This window comes from Lampris incognitus, chromosome 17 (assembly GCF_029633865.1).
Source record: "Lampris incognitus isolate fLamInc1 chromosome 17, fLamInc1.hap2, whole genome shotgun sequence".
NCBI lineage: Eukaryota > Metazoa > Chordata > Actinopteri > Lampriformes > Lampridae > Lampris > Lampris incognitus.
The window spans coordinates 17,950,326-17,969,841 of NC_079227.1; the positions used below are offsets into that span (position 1 = coordinate 17,950,326).

Here is a 19,516-nt window from a genome sequence, read left to right on the forward strand (position 1 = left end):
AGCTTCTCATCCATACCGCATGATTTTATGCATGCACTCCTATCACACAACTGGTTGATTAGATAATTGCATGAATATGCAGGAGTAAAGGTGTTCCTAATAAAGTGTTCGGTGAGTGCCATGTTTTCCATACATAGGCTCTACTTGGGTGGCCCGCACAAGTAGATTAGAAAATCCGAATTCCAATTTTTCAGTTTAATCAAGATGCAGAATTGTCATTTCATAATGCACACAGACCAGCAGACCTTCAGGCCCCCCTCCCCTCACTCATCCCCTCCCTTCTCAAGATAATGCGCATGTAAGACATGCGTGACACAGCAATTCGTTTCATATGCCAATTTCAAAGGGAGACTAACAGCAACAAGTTTTTTTGAGGTAGGTTAATTTTTTTTCCCCTAACTCAATCAAAGCACCACACTTAGCAGTTTGTGTTTTGGATGCCTAAAAAAATAATGCTTTGTCGTATTTAAAGTGTTAATATTACATATCATATTTTAACATAACTTACGAGGATAGTTGGACTGGCTAGTTAGTAATGTTAGCCTCGACACTGAACTGTCTCCAGCCCTGTCTCCAGCTTTAACTGTGAGCGAGACTTTTCAGCAATAAGCAGGGTAAATGATTTTCAACCATGCAAGAGAGCATAACGTGTACATTTTCTGTAAATTTTTTCTTGTGCAGCCTTTCAAAATGGTTATGCAAGTTTGTTTTTATTTCAGGTCAATAATGACCTTAGAAACAAGCTGAAAGGAGAGCACCTGGCTACATGCCTCAGTATCTCAATAAATGGACCTACCCCTGAAGCATACCCATACAGACAGGAGTTAGAAATGTTTTTTTTCCAAAGCAAGAAAAACTAAATGTTCCAACAGGGAATGCCAACTGTGTAAATAGGCCCATGACAAAAGGCCAAGGAAAACAACTCTGGACCAAAAGTAGAGTAAGTAGTTTGATCTCTTGAATTGCGACTGCTACTACTACTACGACTACTACTTTCGGCTGCTCCCAGCAACCCCTAACTAGCTAACAAACTAATGTTAACTAATGTTAACTTACTTAACTTACTTAAGTTAACTAAACAACTTAACTAATAACTAACTAGCAGATCATCCATTTCTTCCTGTCCTCTGCATCTTCCTCTGTCACACCAGCCACCTGCATGTCCTCCCTCACCACATCCACAAACCTCCTCTTTGGCCTTCCTCTTTTACTCTTCTCTGGCAGCTCCATATTCAGCATCTTTCTCCCAATATACCCAACATCTCTCCTCCACACATGTCCAAACCATCTCAATCTTGCCTCTCTTGCTTTGTCTCCAAACTGTCCAACCTGAGCCGTCCCTCAAATATACTCGTGCCTAATCCTGTCCTTCTTCATCACTCCCAATGAAAATCTTAGTATCTTCAACTCTGCCACCTCCAGCTCTGCCTCCTGTCTTTTCGTCAGTGTCACTGTCTCCAAACCATATAACATAGCTGGTCTCATAACCATCTTGTAAACCTTCCCTTTTAACTTTTGCTGGAACCCTTCGGTCGCAAATCACTCCTGACATTCTACTCCACCCACTCCACCCTGCCTGCACTCGCTTCTTCACCTCTCTTCTGCACTCACCGTTACGTTGGACAGTTTACCCCAAGTATTTAAACTCATACTCTTTCATCACCTCTACTCCTTGCATCCTCACCATTCCACTGTCCTCCCTCTCATTCACGCGTATGTATTCCGTCTTGCTCCTACTGACTTTCATTCCTCTTCTCTCCAGTGCATACCTCCACCTCTCCAGGCTCTCCTCAACTGGCACCCCACTCTTGCTACAGATCACAATGTCATCTGCAAACATCATAGTCCACAGAGACTCCTGCCTGATCTCGTCCGTCAACCTTCCCATCACCATTGCAAACAAGAAAGGGCTCAGAGCCGATCCTTGATGTAATCCCACCTCCACCTTGAACCCATCTGTCATTCCAACCACACACCTCACCACTGTCATACATATCCTGCACCATTCCTACATACTGCTCTACAACTCCTGACTTCCTCATACAATACCACACCTCCTAAATCCACAAAAACACAATGTAACTCCTTCTGGCCTTCTCTATACTTCTCAATCAACATTCTCAAAGCAAACATTGCATCTGTGATGCTCTTTTGTGGCATGAAACCATACTGCTGCTCACTAATCGTCACTTCTCCTCTTAACCTAGCTTCTATTATTCTTTCCCATATCTTCATGCTGTGGCTGATCAACTTTATACCTCTGTATTTGCTACAGTTCTGCACATCACGCTTATTCTTGAAAATCGGTACCAGTATGCTTCTCTTCCACTCATCAGGTATCCTCTCACTTTCCAAGATTGTAATAATAATAAAAAAAACTTATATAGCGCTTTTCTAATACTCAAAGTTGCTTTACAATAAACGGGGTGAAACATGACGACAGATAAACATAACACAGACATACAGGGGTGGATGGGAAGGGGGCCTATGAGAGGGAGAAGCGGCAGCCACACACGATGCCAGCAGTACTCTCCCACTTGGACAGATACAAAAGGGAAAGATTGTGTTAAACAATCTAGTTAAAAACCCCACTGCCATCTCCTAAACATCTCCATGCCTCCACAGGTATGTCATCTGGATCAACTGCCTTTCCACTCTTCATCCTCTTCATAGCTGTTCTCACTTACTCCTTGTTGATTCACTGCACTTCCTGATTCTCTATGCCCACATCATCCAACCTTCTCTCGCTCCAGTACTCCTTCCACGTTCTCAACACACTCCCCTCACTTTGTCAGCACATTTCCATCTCTATCCTTGATCGCCCTAACCTGCTGCACATCCTTCCAAGCTTGGTCCCTATGAGGGCAATTCGTATTTGAGGTTTGCTTACTTTTAATCTTTCACCATGACCTTACATTGCTTAGCTGGATGCTTGAAGTCAATGTGTAGTAGAACAAAGGTAGTCTTATAAAGTGTCTTCTCCAGGTGCACAAATAAGGGCCTATTGTTAATTGCTGGCTGTATGGGAGACTCACTGAGTGTTGCAAGTGTGTACACACTAAAAGGAGAAATGGCCTTGGTGGATGACAGCTGGAAGACATGAGATAAGGAGGGGAAGAACAGACAACTGTCCTATGAGAGAGACTGTACTGTACTGATCGCTGCGCATTCAGGCACCTGGGCGTGGATGCCTCTGTTCATGAACATATATTAAAATCATGTGACAATACTGTAAGAGATTTTTGTTTCGTTCCTCATTTCTGTCAGAGGGGAATTAAATAATTGCCATGACAGTTTGGGGGCTCGCCCAGGAAGCCTAACTCATATTCTTCCTTGACCCACGCTCTGCGCGGAATCTGGCTGGCCAGTTTGGTGAAGGGATTGAAAAATCGCCTAAGACCCAGGAAGTCTACCTCCCCCGAGGATAGCTCGTAGTCAATTCCCGGGGTTGAGAAGAGAGTTGTGCGATTGTGGGGAGAGGAACTGTATGATATTGCTTTTTTACTTAAATGAGGATACAGTATTGAAGACCACGTGGACATATATTAAAATCGTGTGACAATACTGTAAGAGATTTTTGTCTCGTTCCTCATTTCCGTCAACGTGGAATTCAATAATTGCCACGATAGCTCCTCTGTCTAGCTAATCGGTACAAGTCCTTTTCTCCTTCCTTTGTGTCTAACCTCTCATACAACTCACCATATGCCTTTTCCTTTGCCACCTCTCTCTTGGCTTTACACTGGATCTCCTTGTATTCCTGTCTACTTTCTTCATCTCTCTGACTATCCCACTTCTTCTTTGCCGACCTCTTCCTCTGTATACTTTGCTGTACTTCTTCATTCCACCACCAAGTCTCCTTGTCTCGCTTTTGATCTCTTGAATATCTAAATATTAATGATATTTATATAATATAACTAATAATAATATTATGCCATCCATCCATTATTTGAACTGCTTATCCTGCTCTCAGGGTCGCAGGGATGCTGGAGCCTACCCCAGCAGTCATTGGGCGACAGATGGGGAGACACCCTGCCAGGTCATCACTCACACTCACACTCAAACACACACACTTACACTCACACACACACACACACACCCTGGGGCAATTTAGTATAGCCGATTCACCTAAATGTTTTTGGACTGTGGGAGGAAATCGGAGCACCCTGAGGAAACTCACACAGACACGGGGAGAACAAGCAAACTCCACACAGAGGACGACCCAGGACAACCCCCAAGGTTGGATTACCCCAGGGCTTGAATCCAGAACCTTCTTGCTTTGAGGCGACCGCACTAACCACTGCGCCACCCTGTCGCCCTAATAGTATTACTGATAATATTAATTATTATAATCAATAATATTTAAATTGAATATTTATATATCGAATATTGTTTGATTGCTTGAGTATATTTTGAAAATGTGAAATATACTTTATGTAAATAGTTATCTATTTTGACATATTCATCAAAAAGTAGAGTTAAAGTCTATGCTTTCTTCTTTAATATATTTTGAAAATGGAAAATGTATTTCAATATCTAAATAGTTATTTATTTCTTAATAGTTATTTATTGTTGACATATTAGCCCTGTGTGATGGCCTGGCGGCCTATCCAGGATGTCGCCCCACCTGCCGCCCAATGACTGCTGGGATAGGCTCCAGCATCCCCGCGACCTGAGAGCAGCATAAGTGGTTCGGATGATGGATGGATGGATGGATATAGCTATTAATTTTGAGTAGTTATTCATTTACAATAGAATTATTCATAAAACTTTGACTAGTTTATTACTGAACTCATCTGTCACATGCCGTGCCACCCACAATGAATTCTATACATGTGGGAAACACTGGAGAGAGAGAGAGAGAGAGAGAGAGAGTGTGTGTGTGTGTGTGTGTGTGTGTGTGTGTGTGTGTGTGTGTGTGTGTGTGTGTGTGTGTGTGTGTGTGTGTGGAGAGAGAGAGAGAGAGTATGTGTGTGTGTGTAAATATATATATATATATATATATATATGTGTGTGTGTGTGTGTGTGTGTGTGTAAATTGTCATATTGTCTGTGTGTATGTACACCTACTGAGCAGAAATGATAGTGGGCACCAGGCTGTGTTCCAGGGACAGCGGGGGTGGTGTGTTGCGGCTCCTCTGGGTATCGAGGTACTCCTGTAAATGACATAAAAAAGGCCCACTGCCACTTTAGACCCTTTAATAGACTCTACTGTGCATTGTTAAATAAAGCTGGTATTGATTGGTGAATGGATTTTCCTCGCAATAAAGCTACATGTGAACAGTAATATCTACGTTAGTTTAATATACGGACAGGGCAGGTAAAACAATGCTTTTTTTCATGTACATTTCATAATACTAGAATGTCTAAAATAAATTCAATTTCTACATGTCATCTACCCCCCCTTCACTGTGAAGCGCTTTGGGTGTCAAGATAAACCACTATATAAATGTAATCCATTGTTATTATTATCTCTTTTGTAAACAGAATCAGACCATGGTCAACTCATTTACAAACCCCAATTCCAATGAAGTTGGGATGTTGTGTAAAACGTAAATAAAAACAGAATACAATGATTTGCAAATCCTTTTCGACCTATATTCAATTGAATACACTACAAAGACAAGATATTTAATGTTCAAACTGATAAATTTTATTGTTTTTTGCAAATATTCACTCATTTTGAATTTGATGCCTGCAACACGTTCCAAAAAACCTGGGACAGGGGCATGTTTACCACTGTTTACATCACCTTTCCTTTTAACAACACTCAATATGCGTTTGGGAACTGAGGACACTAATTGTTGAAGCTTTGTAGGTGGAATTCTTTCCCATTCTTGCTTTATGTACGACTTCAGTTGCTAAGCAGTCCGGGGTCTCCGTTGTCGTATTTTGCGCTTCATAATGTGCCACACATTTTCAATGGGAGACAGGTCTGGACTGCAGGCAGGCCAGTCTAGTACCCGCACTCTTTTACTTCGAAGCCCCGCTGTTGGAACACGTGCAGAATGTGACTTGGCATTGTCTTGCTGAAATAAGCAGGGACGTCCCTGAAAAAGACGTCGCTTGGACGGCAGCATATGTTACTCCAAAACCTGTATGTACCTTTCAGCATTAATGGTGCCTTCACAGATGTGCAAGTTACCCATGCCATGGGCACTAACACACCCCCATACCATCACAGATGCTGGCTTTTGAACTTTGCCTTTTGGGGATGCTCCTTTTATACCCAATCATGACACTCACCTCTTTCCAATAAACCTGTTCACCTGTGGAATGTTCCAAACATTTCTCAACTTTCCCAATCTTTTGTTGACCCTGTCCCAGGTTTTTTGGAACGTGTTGCAGATATCACATTCAAAATGAGTGAATACTTGCAAAAAACAATAAAGTTTATCAGTTTGAACAATGTCTGTCAGACAATCCTAAATAAGCGAGTGAAATAAGTCCAATATCTAACTTAAGACGTGTATATCTGTAGTTGTGCATGTGTATATGTGATTAGAAATGTGTTATCAGTAACCTTTAGGGAGAAAGGCTGGGTGAAGTCAACTCTAACACAGCCGTAGTTCTTCCTCAGCATCCGAAACACTCCACATGCAACGCCCCACAGACTCTCATTCTTCTTGGGTTTGCCCTGGTGGAATTGAGGAGGGGAGGGCTGTCAGTGTGCCGGTGAAGTCATACAGGGCACCAGAGACTCACACTGAAACAACATTATAATCCTCAAACACATAGTGAATATACGTTTTCTTTATCCCATTGACACTGCTTCAAGTGCCAAAAACAGACTCATTATCACACTCTGAAATCACAAGGACTCCAATGTCTCTCTTGTCTGAAACCCCGATGTCACAACTGTATTCTGATTTTAATCATTGTCATGTCCTGCACACACACACACACACACACACACACACACACACACACAACGTCATCATTCCTTGCCTCACCAGTTGCTCGCTGTTGTAGTTGCCTTCAATGATACGGTCGTAGGAGATGCCAACTGGCACCACCAGCACATCTGAGATGGAGCCGGTGCACAGTGTGTCCACCACAATGGAGAGCATGCCAGCACGTGCCGGAGATGGCTTGCCGCTGCGGGAACGTGTGCCCTCCAGGTAGACCTCCAAAAACTGCTGCTGACGCAACAACTCTTCCGTGTACTGTAGGAGACGGGGGGTGGGGGGTGGACGGGAAAGGGGTGAAAAAGAAGAGAGGCAGGTGAGAGGCAGAGACAGAGACAGAGATAAAGCCAGGTATGTGGGATGATGGGGAGTGAGTATAAAAAAGGTTGCAGGTGCAGTGGCAGAAGCAAAGACAAGAGAAACAGAAAAACATAGACAGGCACTTTGATTAGTGACACTATGGGTGAAAAGGATCATTCGTTATAATAATCTCTACAGTTCATTCCTCAAAGCTCATGCACACAAACTTGACTGCAATGCAGTTGCGGACATCGGGCATATTAAGACTGTACTGCTGTACAGTGTGGCCTGAGCGTGAGTTCGGTCTGAGGTCATCACCCATGGTGCTGGGACACAGTTTCACCTCATACACAGCAATTGGGTACATGCCAGGGCGGTCATGCTGTGTTAAGCCTTACTACTTTGAGTACACAGCTGTCTCTTGTGATATAGAGACTTAGGGGGAGAAATAATTTGGCCTGAAATAGACCCCGGGCTGCCACATTTGGAATACAATGTGATCCATTCTGCACTCTCTCTTTAAGGGTAACCAAGGTTGCAGGGCCAAATACTGTTTTAATTGCCTGTACTTGTGCCTGTGGTAAAATGCAGCCAACAACCTGAACACGACTGACATGAACATGTGAAAAATGTCCTTCTCAAGTCTTAAGTCTCAATCTTTGATAGGATCTTAAAAGCACCAATGTTTGGTTTTGGGTTTTTTTTGTTAAAGCAGCAGTTGCTGCATATTTTTCATAATTTCAGTAGCAAATGTCCACTAGACAAATTTTTATATATATATATATATATATATATATATCTCACACTGCCACTGAACACTCTTTCTAGCAAATGGCCATGATTAAGCCAGATGATCTGATCTTAAGGTGGAATACAAAAGGGGATTTATCTCCTTTACAATCTGCCCCCACTCAAAAAACCAAAAATAAAATCATTACTAATTCTTTTTTGTTTTGGAATGTCACCAATGACCTAATTCGCTAAGCAGCCTTTCCATTTTGTGGGAAGTGCACAAAATGCTTGCTATTGAAAATCATTGTACAAATAGCTGACGATGGAGAGGCATTAATGTTTTAAGCACTGTTTCCCATTAGTTCTACTTCAATTGTTCTCATTAATTGAGGCTCTTTACACAGCATTATCCCAAAAAGCTGAGCACAAAGTCCTTATTTGAGGTTTTTTAAGAGGCCGATTTATTAGGGTCTGGCATTACTTTTATCCAAAACAGCCTTGCAGATTTATCTGTGTTAATAGCGGAAGAAAATGTAGTTAATTGTTAGAAGAATGTTTCAAGCAGTGTTTTATATACATCCACGATATGATGCTGGCGTAGCTTAGACTTTGGCAGTCATAGGAATTGCTATACATTCTCAATAGGACCAACAACCAGGCTTTCTGTATCACATGTTATAAAGCTACATTTTTGCCAAATTTTATCAGAACATGCAAGGGCCTACTCAAGTTACAATAATAGTTGAGGACATACAGAAAGCATCAATGCTGGTACTGACTCAGAACATGCATAGCATTTTATCTTTGATGCAAGCGCTATTGGAAAACTCCATCTGCTGACTCCCTAAAATGTAAAATGTCATTGAACATGAGTTTGACTGGTAAATCCCTTTGAAAATATGTGGCAGGCCTGGAAATTCTAACTAGAAAGGTAACCGAGCGAGAGCCGAATTACGTAACACAGCGTTTTGCAGCAGAGACAAGAGAGAGGGTGATGAGTCAGAGCCTTGACTGTGCACCACCCAGGGAGTGGAGAGGAGAGAATACAGCTCCAGACCAAAGCCCTGGGGCTCAACTGATGAATTCCCAGTATAGATCCAGCCAATAAAACAATAGAATGGTAGAAAAAAATACAAACATGCACAACTGGCATACAGAGAACAGACACACACATGCATGAAGACTAATTGTGGTTTCACATAAACAGGAATGCAACACACAAAAATGCATACACAGGGAGACTCCCCACAAACATGACATCGGCCTTTATATAAAACAAAGGCTACAGAAAACCTGCATGCTGTTAGGACTTACTGCATGTAACAGTGATCTGTACAGAATGTCTTTCTTCCCATCCTCGGTCTCATCCAGTTTCCGCCGTATGAAAAACCCTCCCAGCTTACGGATCAATGTGCTTGAAAAACATAAGATCAGGTGCAGGAATTTAGCTGGATATGCTTTTGGCAAGGTGGGTAGTGCGGTGTCCTTACCGCTGTCTGATGCTAGTCTCGATACATAATCTGATGATGTCAATACAGTTCAGTTTCAACCTTAAATTATTATTTTCAAAAACTGTATTACCCAACGAATGTATGACAGACACTCATACTGGCAAGTAAACGTCTAGACTGAGGTGTAAGTCTGATTAAAGTGCATCACTGTGTCGTACTGATTTGTCGTAGTATTGGAAGCAAGTAATGATTGGGCTTGTAATCGTGTAATTTTCAAATCACATAAAGTATGATGCAGCTGAAAATAGTTGATTACTTTGATTATTACAAATAAACAGCTGACAGTATTTAAAAAAAGGAGAGAAAATGCAGCTCTAATTATATTCTTGCCCTTTTGTATAACCAATACATTTACTCATCACAGGTCATATGGTAGTGAACATGTTTTTTCCTCTCATGGTTCTAGGTTGGAGGGGTTACTACCTAGGCAATGTCACAAACTTCTGTGTAACAAACAAATAACAGTCAAGAATGAAGAGTTTTAAATCCTATCTGAGCCAGGCCAGGATAATGCAGCTCGGCAACCTGTTCTCAGCTCAGCTTCCTGGCTTTTTACATTCTATCAGCACACAAATAGCCCTTGGTCACACATCCTGAATGAGCTTTCAGCCTTCTCTAATTGGTTTCTAGGGAACTTGTCCCTCTTGCTGATCTCCCGGTCACTGGCTAAACGGTGTCTAAGGGCTATTTCAGTTCAAGTGGATGTAAAAAGACAGAACATCTTCTGCGTTGAACTCAGGTCAGCTGTTATTTCTCCGTCACTGAGTGTAGAATGTGGCTTTATTTCCTGACCGGGCCTGACTTGATCAAGCTTTGCAGCCTCTTACCTAAAGATAGGGATATTTAGGTTGTTGCCAGCAGCGATGTGTGGGGCTTTTATGTTGTGACAGAAGAGGATGAAGGTGATGAGCAGGTAGTCAATGTGGGACTTGTGAACAGGGAGGAACACCAGGGGCACATTATGCTGAAAGGACAGAAAAAAGAAGTTAATACTTGCCCAAAAATTACCAGATTAATTAACACAATGACAAACTTATTTTAGGGAATCGCAAAAGAAGTGCTGAATCTCCTTATTTGAAAGTTTGTTAACTGACTTCTGGTGCTGTCATTACTTTGTGTCCTGGAGCAAGGCACTAACCATATGCAAGTAAAATCTATACTGTGGCTGATGTTGTGCTTCTGCCTAAATCTAATGTACATAGCATACTGCTAAGTAACATCACCACATTTCTAAGGGCTAGCAAGGTGGATAGTTTAGAGTGCATTGTGTGTAATTTGCTTGTATCAACTGCATAATTTCCAAAGATTTCTAGTGTGACTACAATGATGACAAGATGGGGTGGGTAGGATACACATAGCCATCAGTGGTTATGAAAGTGCATATGCAGTACAAAGAGAATGATTAAATTGTTAATATCTCGGTTTGTGAACATTATCTGTATTCTATCCTGTAAAATGTTGTTGACTTTCAGTAAGTACATGTCTAAGAAATCGCACCATGTCTATCTTGATAAGCAGACCGTCATGTCATGGTAAAACAATGTGTTTTTATGTTGAGTGCAATTGTTGCTGACCTCTGTAGCAGCTTTCTTGACCATCTCGAGCTGGCCCTTATGAATCTGGATGCTCCAGAAGAATCCATTAAAAAGCTTAAGGAGCACCCAACCTGTAAGTCTGGATTGATTTTTTTTTTAAAAACAAAGAAAATATATATTTAAAAATTTCAAAATGTGACAGTGAGAATCAAACTCAAAACAAGTTTGCATAATATCCTGACATGCATTCGAGGTGTGATACTATACTACAAATCATTGAACATGAGAAAGGAACATTGACATACATGTACCACAGAAAAAAAGTACTCTATGTGCAGTTGCAGTATTATATGAAAGGTCTGACTTGAGTGCAATATGATGGACATCCTACTCCAGGGCTCTCCTCAGGACATCATGATAGGATAATTTGAGACCCCTATAATCCAAGTACATCCAATGTGCCGGGCAACATCAACCCGAAAACTGAAAAATCATTGAGGTATACCTAATGAAGGCTGGTGAGATGTTGGCCACCATCTCTTGAAGGAAGCCTCTGGCTTTCCGTCTTACTTTGCTGACAGCTTTGTGCTCCTGCCCACGTTGGCTGGCTGTAGGCTCAAAGTCTGTGGCCACCTCCACGATAGCAGTCTGCACCCTGTGACAATCAAGAGAAAATCAAGGGTCTAAAGGTTGCTGCTTTAAGGTTATTAACACCATTATCCATATCATTTACATTCAGAACCTTGGGTTCATATCTTGACCTTGCGAAATTCAAGTTTACCTGGACAATTTGTCCCAAGGTGTCAAAATTCTGATTCAATATTCATGCATATGGGTATTATAACTAGCTTGGGTCAATATTTATATATGGGTTTTATAACTAGCTTGGGTCTATCCTACACTCCACTTTATTCATCTACCATTTCATGTAAACACAGGGATCTTGCAAGTTGGTGTCTATCACTACCATGTTTCCCTATCAACCAATGAATCATCCACCAAATACCCAATGTATCCACCCACAGTAACTTCAGGGGTTAGGGTTCTCATTCCATGTTTGGCCTTAAAAAGACAGCGTGTGACCAACACTGTCAATGCATATACCCATAAATGTATTAAGCGTTCAGTGAGATGTTCATTATTAAATGGGATGGTAGTTATGTTGAGTCCTACCTGCTGTTATTGAGTACATTGTCGACCACGTTCCGGGCAAACATGTCCTTGTGGACATCTCTCTCCAGGACAAACAACACATAGCTCAGCCTGCGTGCCAGCCAGCCCCGCTGTCTGCATGCACAGATATACAAATACACACACTAAGAAAACACATTCTCAGAAAGACTGCCATATGTACAGTAACACACCAAAAGCTACATTAACAATTTTGTACTCAACCTCTCTGACATAAACACATATTATAACGAATACTTTGAATCAAATTCTGCACTTCAATGGTTTAATTGAGAAGATTGAAAACTGTGACGGCCATACATATATGCTGATAGTACAGATGGTAAAAATGATCATAAACTAGTATTTCAACTTCAACGTTACCCATGTTCTGAGCAACATGACAGCCAGCCTACATTTAAGCATTCCTATAAAGACCTAATAGTAAGCTGTCTATCATCATCATCCTCATCATCTATACTTATACAGGGACTGTGTTGATATTGTACAGTACTGTGCATACTGTAGAGTTTATATTGTGAGATATTGGGGTAGTTAACAGAGTTTTGCCCGTTGAGGTTAGTCACTTGATCTGAGGCTGGTGTCCACTAACAGACACAGTCAATTATTCATGTTTGCCTTTTGACTGGATCAAATAGAGAAGTACTCTTAACCCTCAGCCTCACAGACTGCATTTCACTTCAGCAACTTTCCTTTTTCATACATCATCACTGCCACATGTGAACACCAACAATGAACAAGTTGGTTCGCTGGCTTGCATGTAGGGTTGCATCGATACCACTTTTTTCAGACCAAGAACAAGTACTTACATTTGGGTGCTTGCTGATTCCGAGTACCGATATGAGTACTTATTAATACTATTACAGTCCAAAAATTGACTTTGAAAACTGAAAAAAGTTTAATTTTCCTCAGATATTCCTCACTTTCTGACAGTAAGAAATTAAATATACAACATGATGCTGTTTGCTGATGACATTTTAACATTCAATTTTGTATTTTCCTGAAAAAAACATGGCACTTTCACACATTTCACTTAGATGTAACCTGTAACACATTCAGTGGATTTCAGTACCACACAACATACAACTGAAGCAGAACAAGTGAAATGATATGTTATCATATGTTAGTGCTGTCTGTGAGGACTAACCCTTAAAAGACACCAGGCACAGACACGGCACGTCACGTGGGCGGGACGGAGCGGGGTTCACCAACTGTGTCTGTGTTGCATGTGATGGCCTGCAAGCTGTGTTTTCTGAGAAGATTTCTGCGTGCATATTGAGTTTTGCCAAGTGATAATGCAGTTGGTTATGCAGGGTTAGGAAGTGTACGCTATATTAACTGGCACTGACTTGATTAACAAGATTGTTTTAACTTAGAATCATGGATACACATTGATTAGATTGCTTTATTTTATTGTGTGATGAAAAAAACCCTCATAAGGTTGCATTGCTGCACTGCATTGCCTCTGATGCAATGAGATATTTATCTTAATCATTTTTAAACAGATTGAACTTTTTTTTTTTACACAGTTCTATGTAGTTTGTTTTTTTTTGGTGTCCCCCCCCCCCCTTTGCTCCCCAATTGTATCTGGCCAATTACCCCACTCTTCCGAGCCATCCCGGTTGCTGATCCACTCCCCCTGCTGATCTAGAGGGCTGCAGACTACCACATGCCTCCTCCGATACATGTGGAATCGCCAGCCGCTTCTTTTCACCTGACAGTGAGGAGTTTCACCAGGGGGATGTAGCACGTGGGGGGATCACGCTATTCCCCCCAGTTCCCCCTCCCCCCCGAACAGGCGCCCCGACCGACCAGAGGAGGTATTAGTGCAGCGACCAGGACACATGCTCACATCCAGCTTCCCACCCACAGACACGGCCAATTGTGTCTGTAGGGATGCCCAACCAAGCTGGAGGCAAAAGGGGATTCGAACCGGCAATCCCCGTGTTGGTTGGCAACAGAATAGACCGCCACACCACCTGGACGCCTAGCTCTATGTAGTTTTTACCTGTTGAAGCTGAAGTGAAGCAGAAAACACGGCTGGCATGCAACACACTCACAGTCGGTTTAGCAGGTAAAAAAAAACCTCCGCTACGCCCTGCCCACGTGACATGCCGCGCCCTTGCCTGGGCTGTCTGCACCCATCCAAATTACACACCCTTGTAACTTTGTCATTTCTTTCTCCATTTGGACAAATGACACATCAACGTGTTTGTCTGCTTTCAAGCCATCACTTTGCGTTGTCTATCTGGCTCCATCTCCTCCTCTTCCCGTACAAATGGAGAAAAAAAGGCACTGCTCACTTTCCACAATTTCAAATGGGATTGTCTAGTTGGGTATCAGGTGCTGTTGTATGGGAGTAGTTTTACAAGTATGAGTAGATGAAGACAGTATCGGGCCAATACCAAGTACTGTATCGGTGCATCCCTACCTGCATGCCAATACCACATGGAAGATGCAAACTCATTGTAAAGGTCATCGGGTTGGTAGGCCAAAAGGAGACAGCCATAGTTTCAATGGCTGAACAAGTTCCCCTGACCTATTCACAATTAAATAACATTGACAGGAAGAGATATACCATGGGAAAGATTCGGCATTGTTTACCTGGTATGGGTCTCATTGATGTAGATGACATTACGCAATCCCAGAGAGGGAATGCTGGGGTTGAAGAGTCTCTCCTTGAAGAGAAAAATGTAAAAATGAAAAGTACCCTCAGGACAGGTGCACAACGGACAGGTTAGTTATTGTCTAAAAAATATTCCTCATCATTATTTGAATTTCACTGGTGCTTTTTATCACAGAACCTCCACCTAATATGTGGAGAAACACCTTTCTAACATTATCGTTCCTCACCAAGCCCAAACAATCTGAAAGCTAAAGAGCTATCTTGAGGCTAGTGGTGGCTATACTGTTATGATCAGCAAAAGGAAGTGAACAATATCTCTTGCCCTCAGGAAATGAGCTATTTTCAAGAATACCATAAATTTAAAAGACGTTTATCTGGATGTTTCCTCTGATCTCTGATCTGAAGTTAAATTGAAGAAGGCATTTGAGTTCAGTTATTGAGATGTGCATAAGCAGATTTTGCGAGTCAAGAGCTAACAATTATGACTGTATACCCCCCATCTTTCTCATCAACAACATCCCTTTTACCCTATATATATCAATGCCTACCCTCTGGTTTTCCTTCAGATTTTAGCCAAGACCAAGAAGTAAAAACAATCGGACCAAAAAGCAAAAAACCCCCACAGCCAATATTCTCTTGGATTTTGAAATTAAAAACCAAGTAATCACAAATATTCGGCATCAACACTGATTTGATGAAAACTGTATCAATTACATGTTGGTTATGATTTCTGTACTTGTGGCAGGACATGTTTTTTTGCTTTGCATCATATAGGTCAATACTGTTTCAATTGTTTTTCCCCCCCTAATTTCCATATAGTACATTGTCACAAGTACCTGGTGAAGTAAAGTAAGAAAAGTATTAAAAATGTCTATGGATTTTACCACAAACTTGACATGACAAATGCTCAGTCAGAATTTACAAGATCAAGTGTTGCCTAGGGACAGCTAGACCTAAGTGAGTGCAAAGTGGTTGTGTGGCAAGGTTGAGGTTGTGTATTTATGGGTGAGAATACCATGTAGGCTACCTTGATGGGACAGCTGGCAAAGTACAATGCAGTAGAAACTGGACTGAGGTGAACAGTTTTACAATTTACAATTTCATTTAGCAGACGCTTTTATCCAAAGCGATGTACATCTGAGAGTTAACGCAACACAAGCAAGGATCTAGTCAGGAGGCGACAACGCAAGTAAGTGTAAAAAAAAACGAGTTTCAAGTCCGATAGGACACAGGTGTCAACAGGCAGTGCACAAAGGCAATGCATAGGGTGCATAGAGCGTAGTGAGCAGGACTTGGACTGAGTGTAGACCTGAATGAGGGAGTTCAGGTAGGCGGAAGCCGTTTTAGTTGCTATTTTGTAAGCAAGCATTAAGGCTTTGAATTTGATGTGGGCAGCAACTGGGAGCCAGTGGAGGGATATGAACGGCGGAGTGACATGTGCTGTTTTGGGTTGATTGGATCGTTCTGGATCATTTGCAGAAGTTTGAAAGTAGTTCAAAGTAGTTTGAAAGGGCTGCAGCTCCTTACTGGCTTACTGGAGTTGCAGTAGTCAATACGTGATATTACAAGAGCCTGTACCAGGAGTTGTGCTGTATGCTCAGACAGGTAGGGTCTAATTTTCCTGATGTTGTACAGGGCAAATCGGCATGACCGAGCAATCGAGGCCACATGAACCTTAAAGGTTAGTTGGTCATCAATCATGACACTCAGGTTTCGGGCAGACTTTGTGGTCATGAGTTGGGTTGATCCAAGCTGGATATTGATCTGTTGTTGTAAGAATGGACTGGCTGGGATGACAAGGAGCTCAGTCTTAGATAGGTTAAGCAGAAGGTGGCGTTTTTTTTATCCACGCAGAGATATCAGCAAGGCATGACGATATCTGTGTCGAGAACAGAGTTAAGTAGTTGCACTCTCACACTGGTACTTTGTACAAGTGCATGATAAGGTACCTTTGAAAGCATGGGGGAGGCTTTTTTTGCATTTCCTATTAGATCATTTGGAGAGAAAAAATCCCAGGTACAAGATCTACCAGTTCAGCTTACTGAGATCATATCGACATCATGACATGACACAAATATCTTGCAATGTAAGACAGTGGTCACCAGTCATATGCTATTTAGGGTCAAGATAATTTTGATTTTATTCATTTAATCCTATATTTTGGGTAACTTTGGATTAATTATCAAATGAAATATACAGTATAGTCATAGTACACTACACTTTGGGTGAAAATAAAATTACAAAAAGCAACTAATTGTTAATCTTATAATTCATAGGATCTCTGAAGGTAGTTTATGTCAAATGACTAATTCTAATGTTAAAATGGCCTGTGATATAGCGATTTAAGTCCTGAACACTTCACCTATTACCTTACTGGCAGATACATTGCATATTACCAACTTTCCTCCCCAATTATCAACAACAACACACATCAGCACAACTCATATGAGACCTGGCTGGTGTCCAGTGTTGGTTAAACTTGGTGTAAATGTACCTGGCTCTGTGGTGTACAGGAGTGGCAGCAGCGGCCTACAAAGGGTCTCTTCCTATTCAGCAGGCCTTCCTTCCATGTGCTGCCAAGACAGCGCAGCACTGAGGGGCTAGAGCTACGATCCTGTATACACACAGACACACACACAACCACTGAGAGTGAGGGTACATAACAAACCAAGGCCCAGAAACAACATCTTGCTAAGATCAAAGCATAGATGGATTATGAATTGAGGGTGTAGACTTTGGGCTTACCGAGTCATCGTTGGATGGTTTCCAGCGGTTAGCCCCTTGCTCACCATTGTTGACCTGCAGCAACAGGCCGTCTGACAACTCCATCTCTTCACCCCTCCTTTTAGATCGTACACCACCAGCTGGCAAGCTGTCAGACACATGGAAACCAAAGGACTTCATTTCAAATTACCAGAGTAAAGGTAGTTTTAGCAAACAGAAGCTGGTTGCTAACGTGTCTTTAGAAATGTGAACTTCGCTGGTACTTTTTCGGTATCTTTTTGTCATAAAATAGAAAGGTGATTAGCCTCAAGCAATTCAAAGGACTTCATACAAGTTTCTAACCATGCTGTATCCCAGAAAATTGAAATGATCTGACATCTGTTTTTTTTGTGGTCTTTGACTCATGTCGGAGAAATCAAATAAAAGCAAACCTCAAAATCTGAACAAAAAGTTTAAGTCTGCTCAAAACAACTTCACATATCATTTGTAAGGGCTAGCTCGGCCCTTAATCAGGCCAATCAAGAAGCACCATTTCACCTAGACAGCCAGGGGAACAAAAGCTACCAAACCTAACCTACATTTTTATTGAATGGAAACCGATTAGAGAGCAACTTTGTGTTTGCGTGTAGTGCCACACTGCTAGGGCATGAGCCAAATCAGTCCAAATTATCTGTGAAGTGCAATGACTCATTAGGGTTTTGGTTCGTCCATTTCTCACCTCACATTTGGGATTGCTCAGGTGGTAGAAATCCAAACTTCTAACAAGCCGAGTATTACAGGCCTTGTTATAAGGCCTGTAACGTTTGCTAGAAGCATGATACCCAATAAGCAAGTGACAAAGACTCATGTTTCCACTCACTGCATAAATATCCGAATAGCATCTCCAAGGGTTTGATTTGTTTATATCTGTGTCCACTGTCCAGATCATAACATGGTCCTTATATGCTCCATTACAGGTTTCATTCTAAAATGAGAAAAACGTGTTGTATAAATATCTGTCATTTGATGTGTACTAAAACGATTACATGACAAAATATACACGTGTTAAGTGCAGCTCAGGTCAGAATGAAGCACTGAGGGATGGGCCACAGTTTGAAAAGGTCACGGGGTACCATGTGGCTGGTGACACAGCCAACACGGGACATCTTTTTTTACACTTCCTGTTCTTTGTTGGTACTGCACCCAGTGCTCCAGTGTCAGCCGATCTATGGGCTAGAGGCTTTGCCCTCTGGTGTCAGGTTGTGACGGAGGTCTGCACTCTCTAATCATGCCCCCCAGCACACACGCACACACAAACACAGACACATGCATACACACACACACACACACACACTCTAATCTTTCCACTGTAATGCTCCTGTGCCTGCTAATAACATTCTCACAACACTCATTACTTTACAGAACACTCAAATCCTGATGCCTAGCAGCACACACGCACAAACACACAAGTGTACATAGGTACATATACAAAACATCTCTGTATGTTCTGTATTTTCTATTTGTTGGATATCAGCAGAGTCTGTAAGAACGAAGGGAGCACCCCTGGTCTTGTGGACCACAAAAATCAGTTCAGTTCCATGGATGGAGCAGCAGGACATCCTCCCCTCATACTTATCCATCCTCTCACCCTGATGATTAATTTATGGCCTGTGTCGGAGGCTCCAGATCATTTTTGATGTAGAGGTGTGTGATGTAGAGGACAAATAAACACATCTGAACACAATTTAGTACAGTTTCCCAGCTGTCTATACTTCAAGTAGGGATCCAGAGATTGGAGGCTATGACCAAATACATTTGGGTGCCTGTGTGAAATTATGCTGAATCTGATGTGTGGTAAAAAATAATTAGTCCAAATGTTCCTTGTTTAGGGAAACCTTGCAAGTGCCCCAGTGCAACGTTAAGAACAACTGGTCTGTGTCACATCAAATGAGGACAGAGTATTCTCTGTTTTATAAACCTTTTATTCAGTGTTTCATTCTCTTTATGTACAGC

The 19,516-nt window shown here is 41.8% G+C and overlaps 1 protein-coding gene across 1 annotated transcript in view; it reads right to left on the reverse strand.

The window, feature by feature from the left end:
• Window positions 1-19,516, reverse strand: part of gpam (glycerol-3-phosphate acyltransferase, mitochondrial) — a 42,249-nt gene that overhangs the window by 13,669 nt on the left and 9,064 nt on the right. The window contains exons 2-12 of the mRNA XM_056297474.1: window positions 17,546-17,672; window positions 17,295-17,414; window positions 14,779-14,852; window positions 12,157-12,270; window positions 11,489-11,638; window positions 11,023-11,122; window positions 10,276-10,412; window positions 9,252-9,351; window positions 6,951-7,163; window positions 6,521-6,634; window positions 5,068-5,153 (exon numbers count right to left, since the gene is read on the reverse strand). Coding sequence (XP_056153449.1) covers window positions 5,068-5,153; window positions 6,521-6,634; window positions 6,951-7,163; window positions 9,252-9,351; window positions 10,276-10,412; window positions 11,023-11,122; window positions 11,489-11,638; window positions 12,157-12,270; window positions 14,779-14,852; window positions 17,295-17,414; window positions 17,546-17,629 — 1,292 coding nt within the window. The 5' untranslated portion in view covers window positions 17,630-17,672. The remainder of the gene's footprint in view (window positions 1-5,067; window positions 5,154-6,520; window positions 6,635-6,950; window positions 7,164-9,251; window positions 9,352-10,275; window positions 10,413-11,022; window positions 11,123-11,488; window positions 11,639-12,156; window positions 12,271-14,778; window positions 14,853-17,294; window positions 17,415-17,545; window positions 17,673-19,516) is intronic.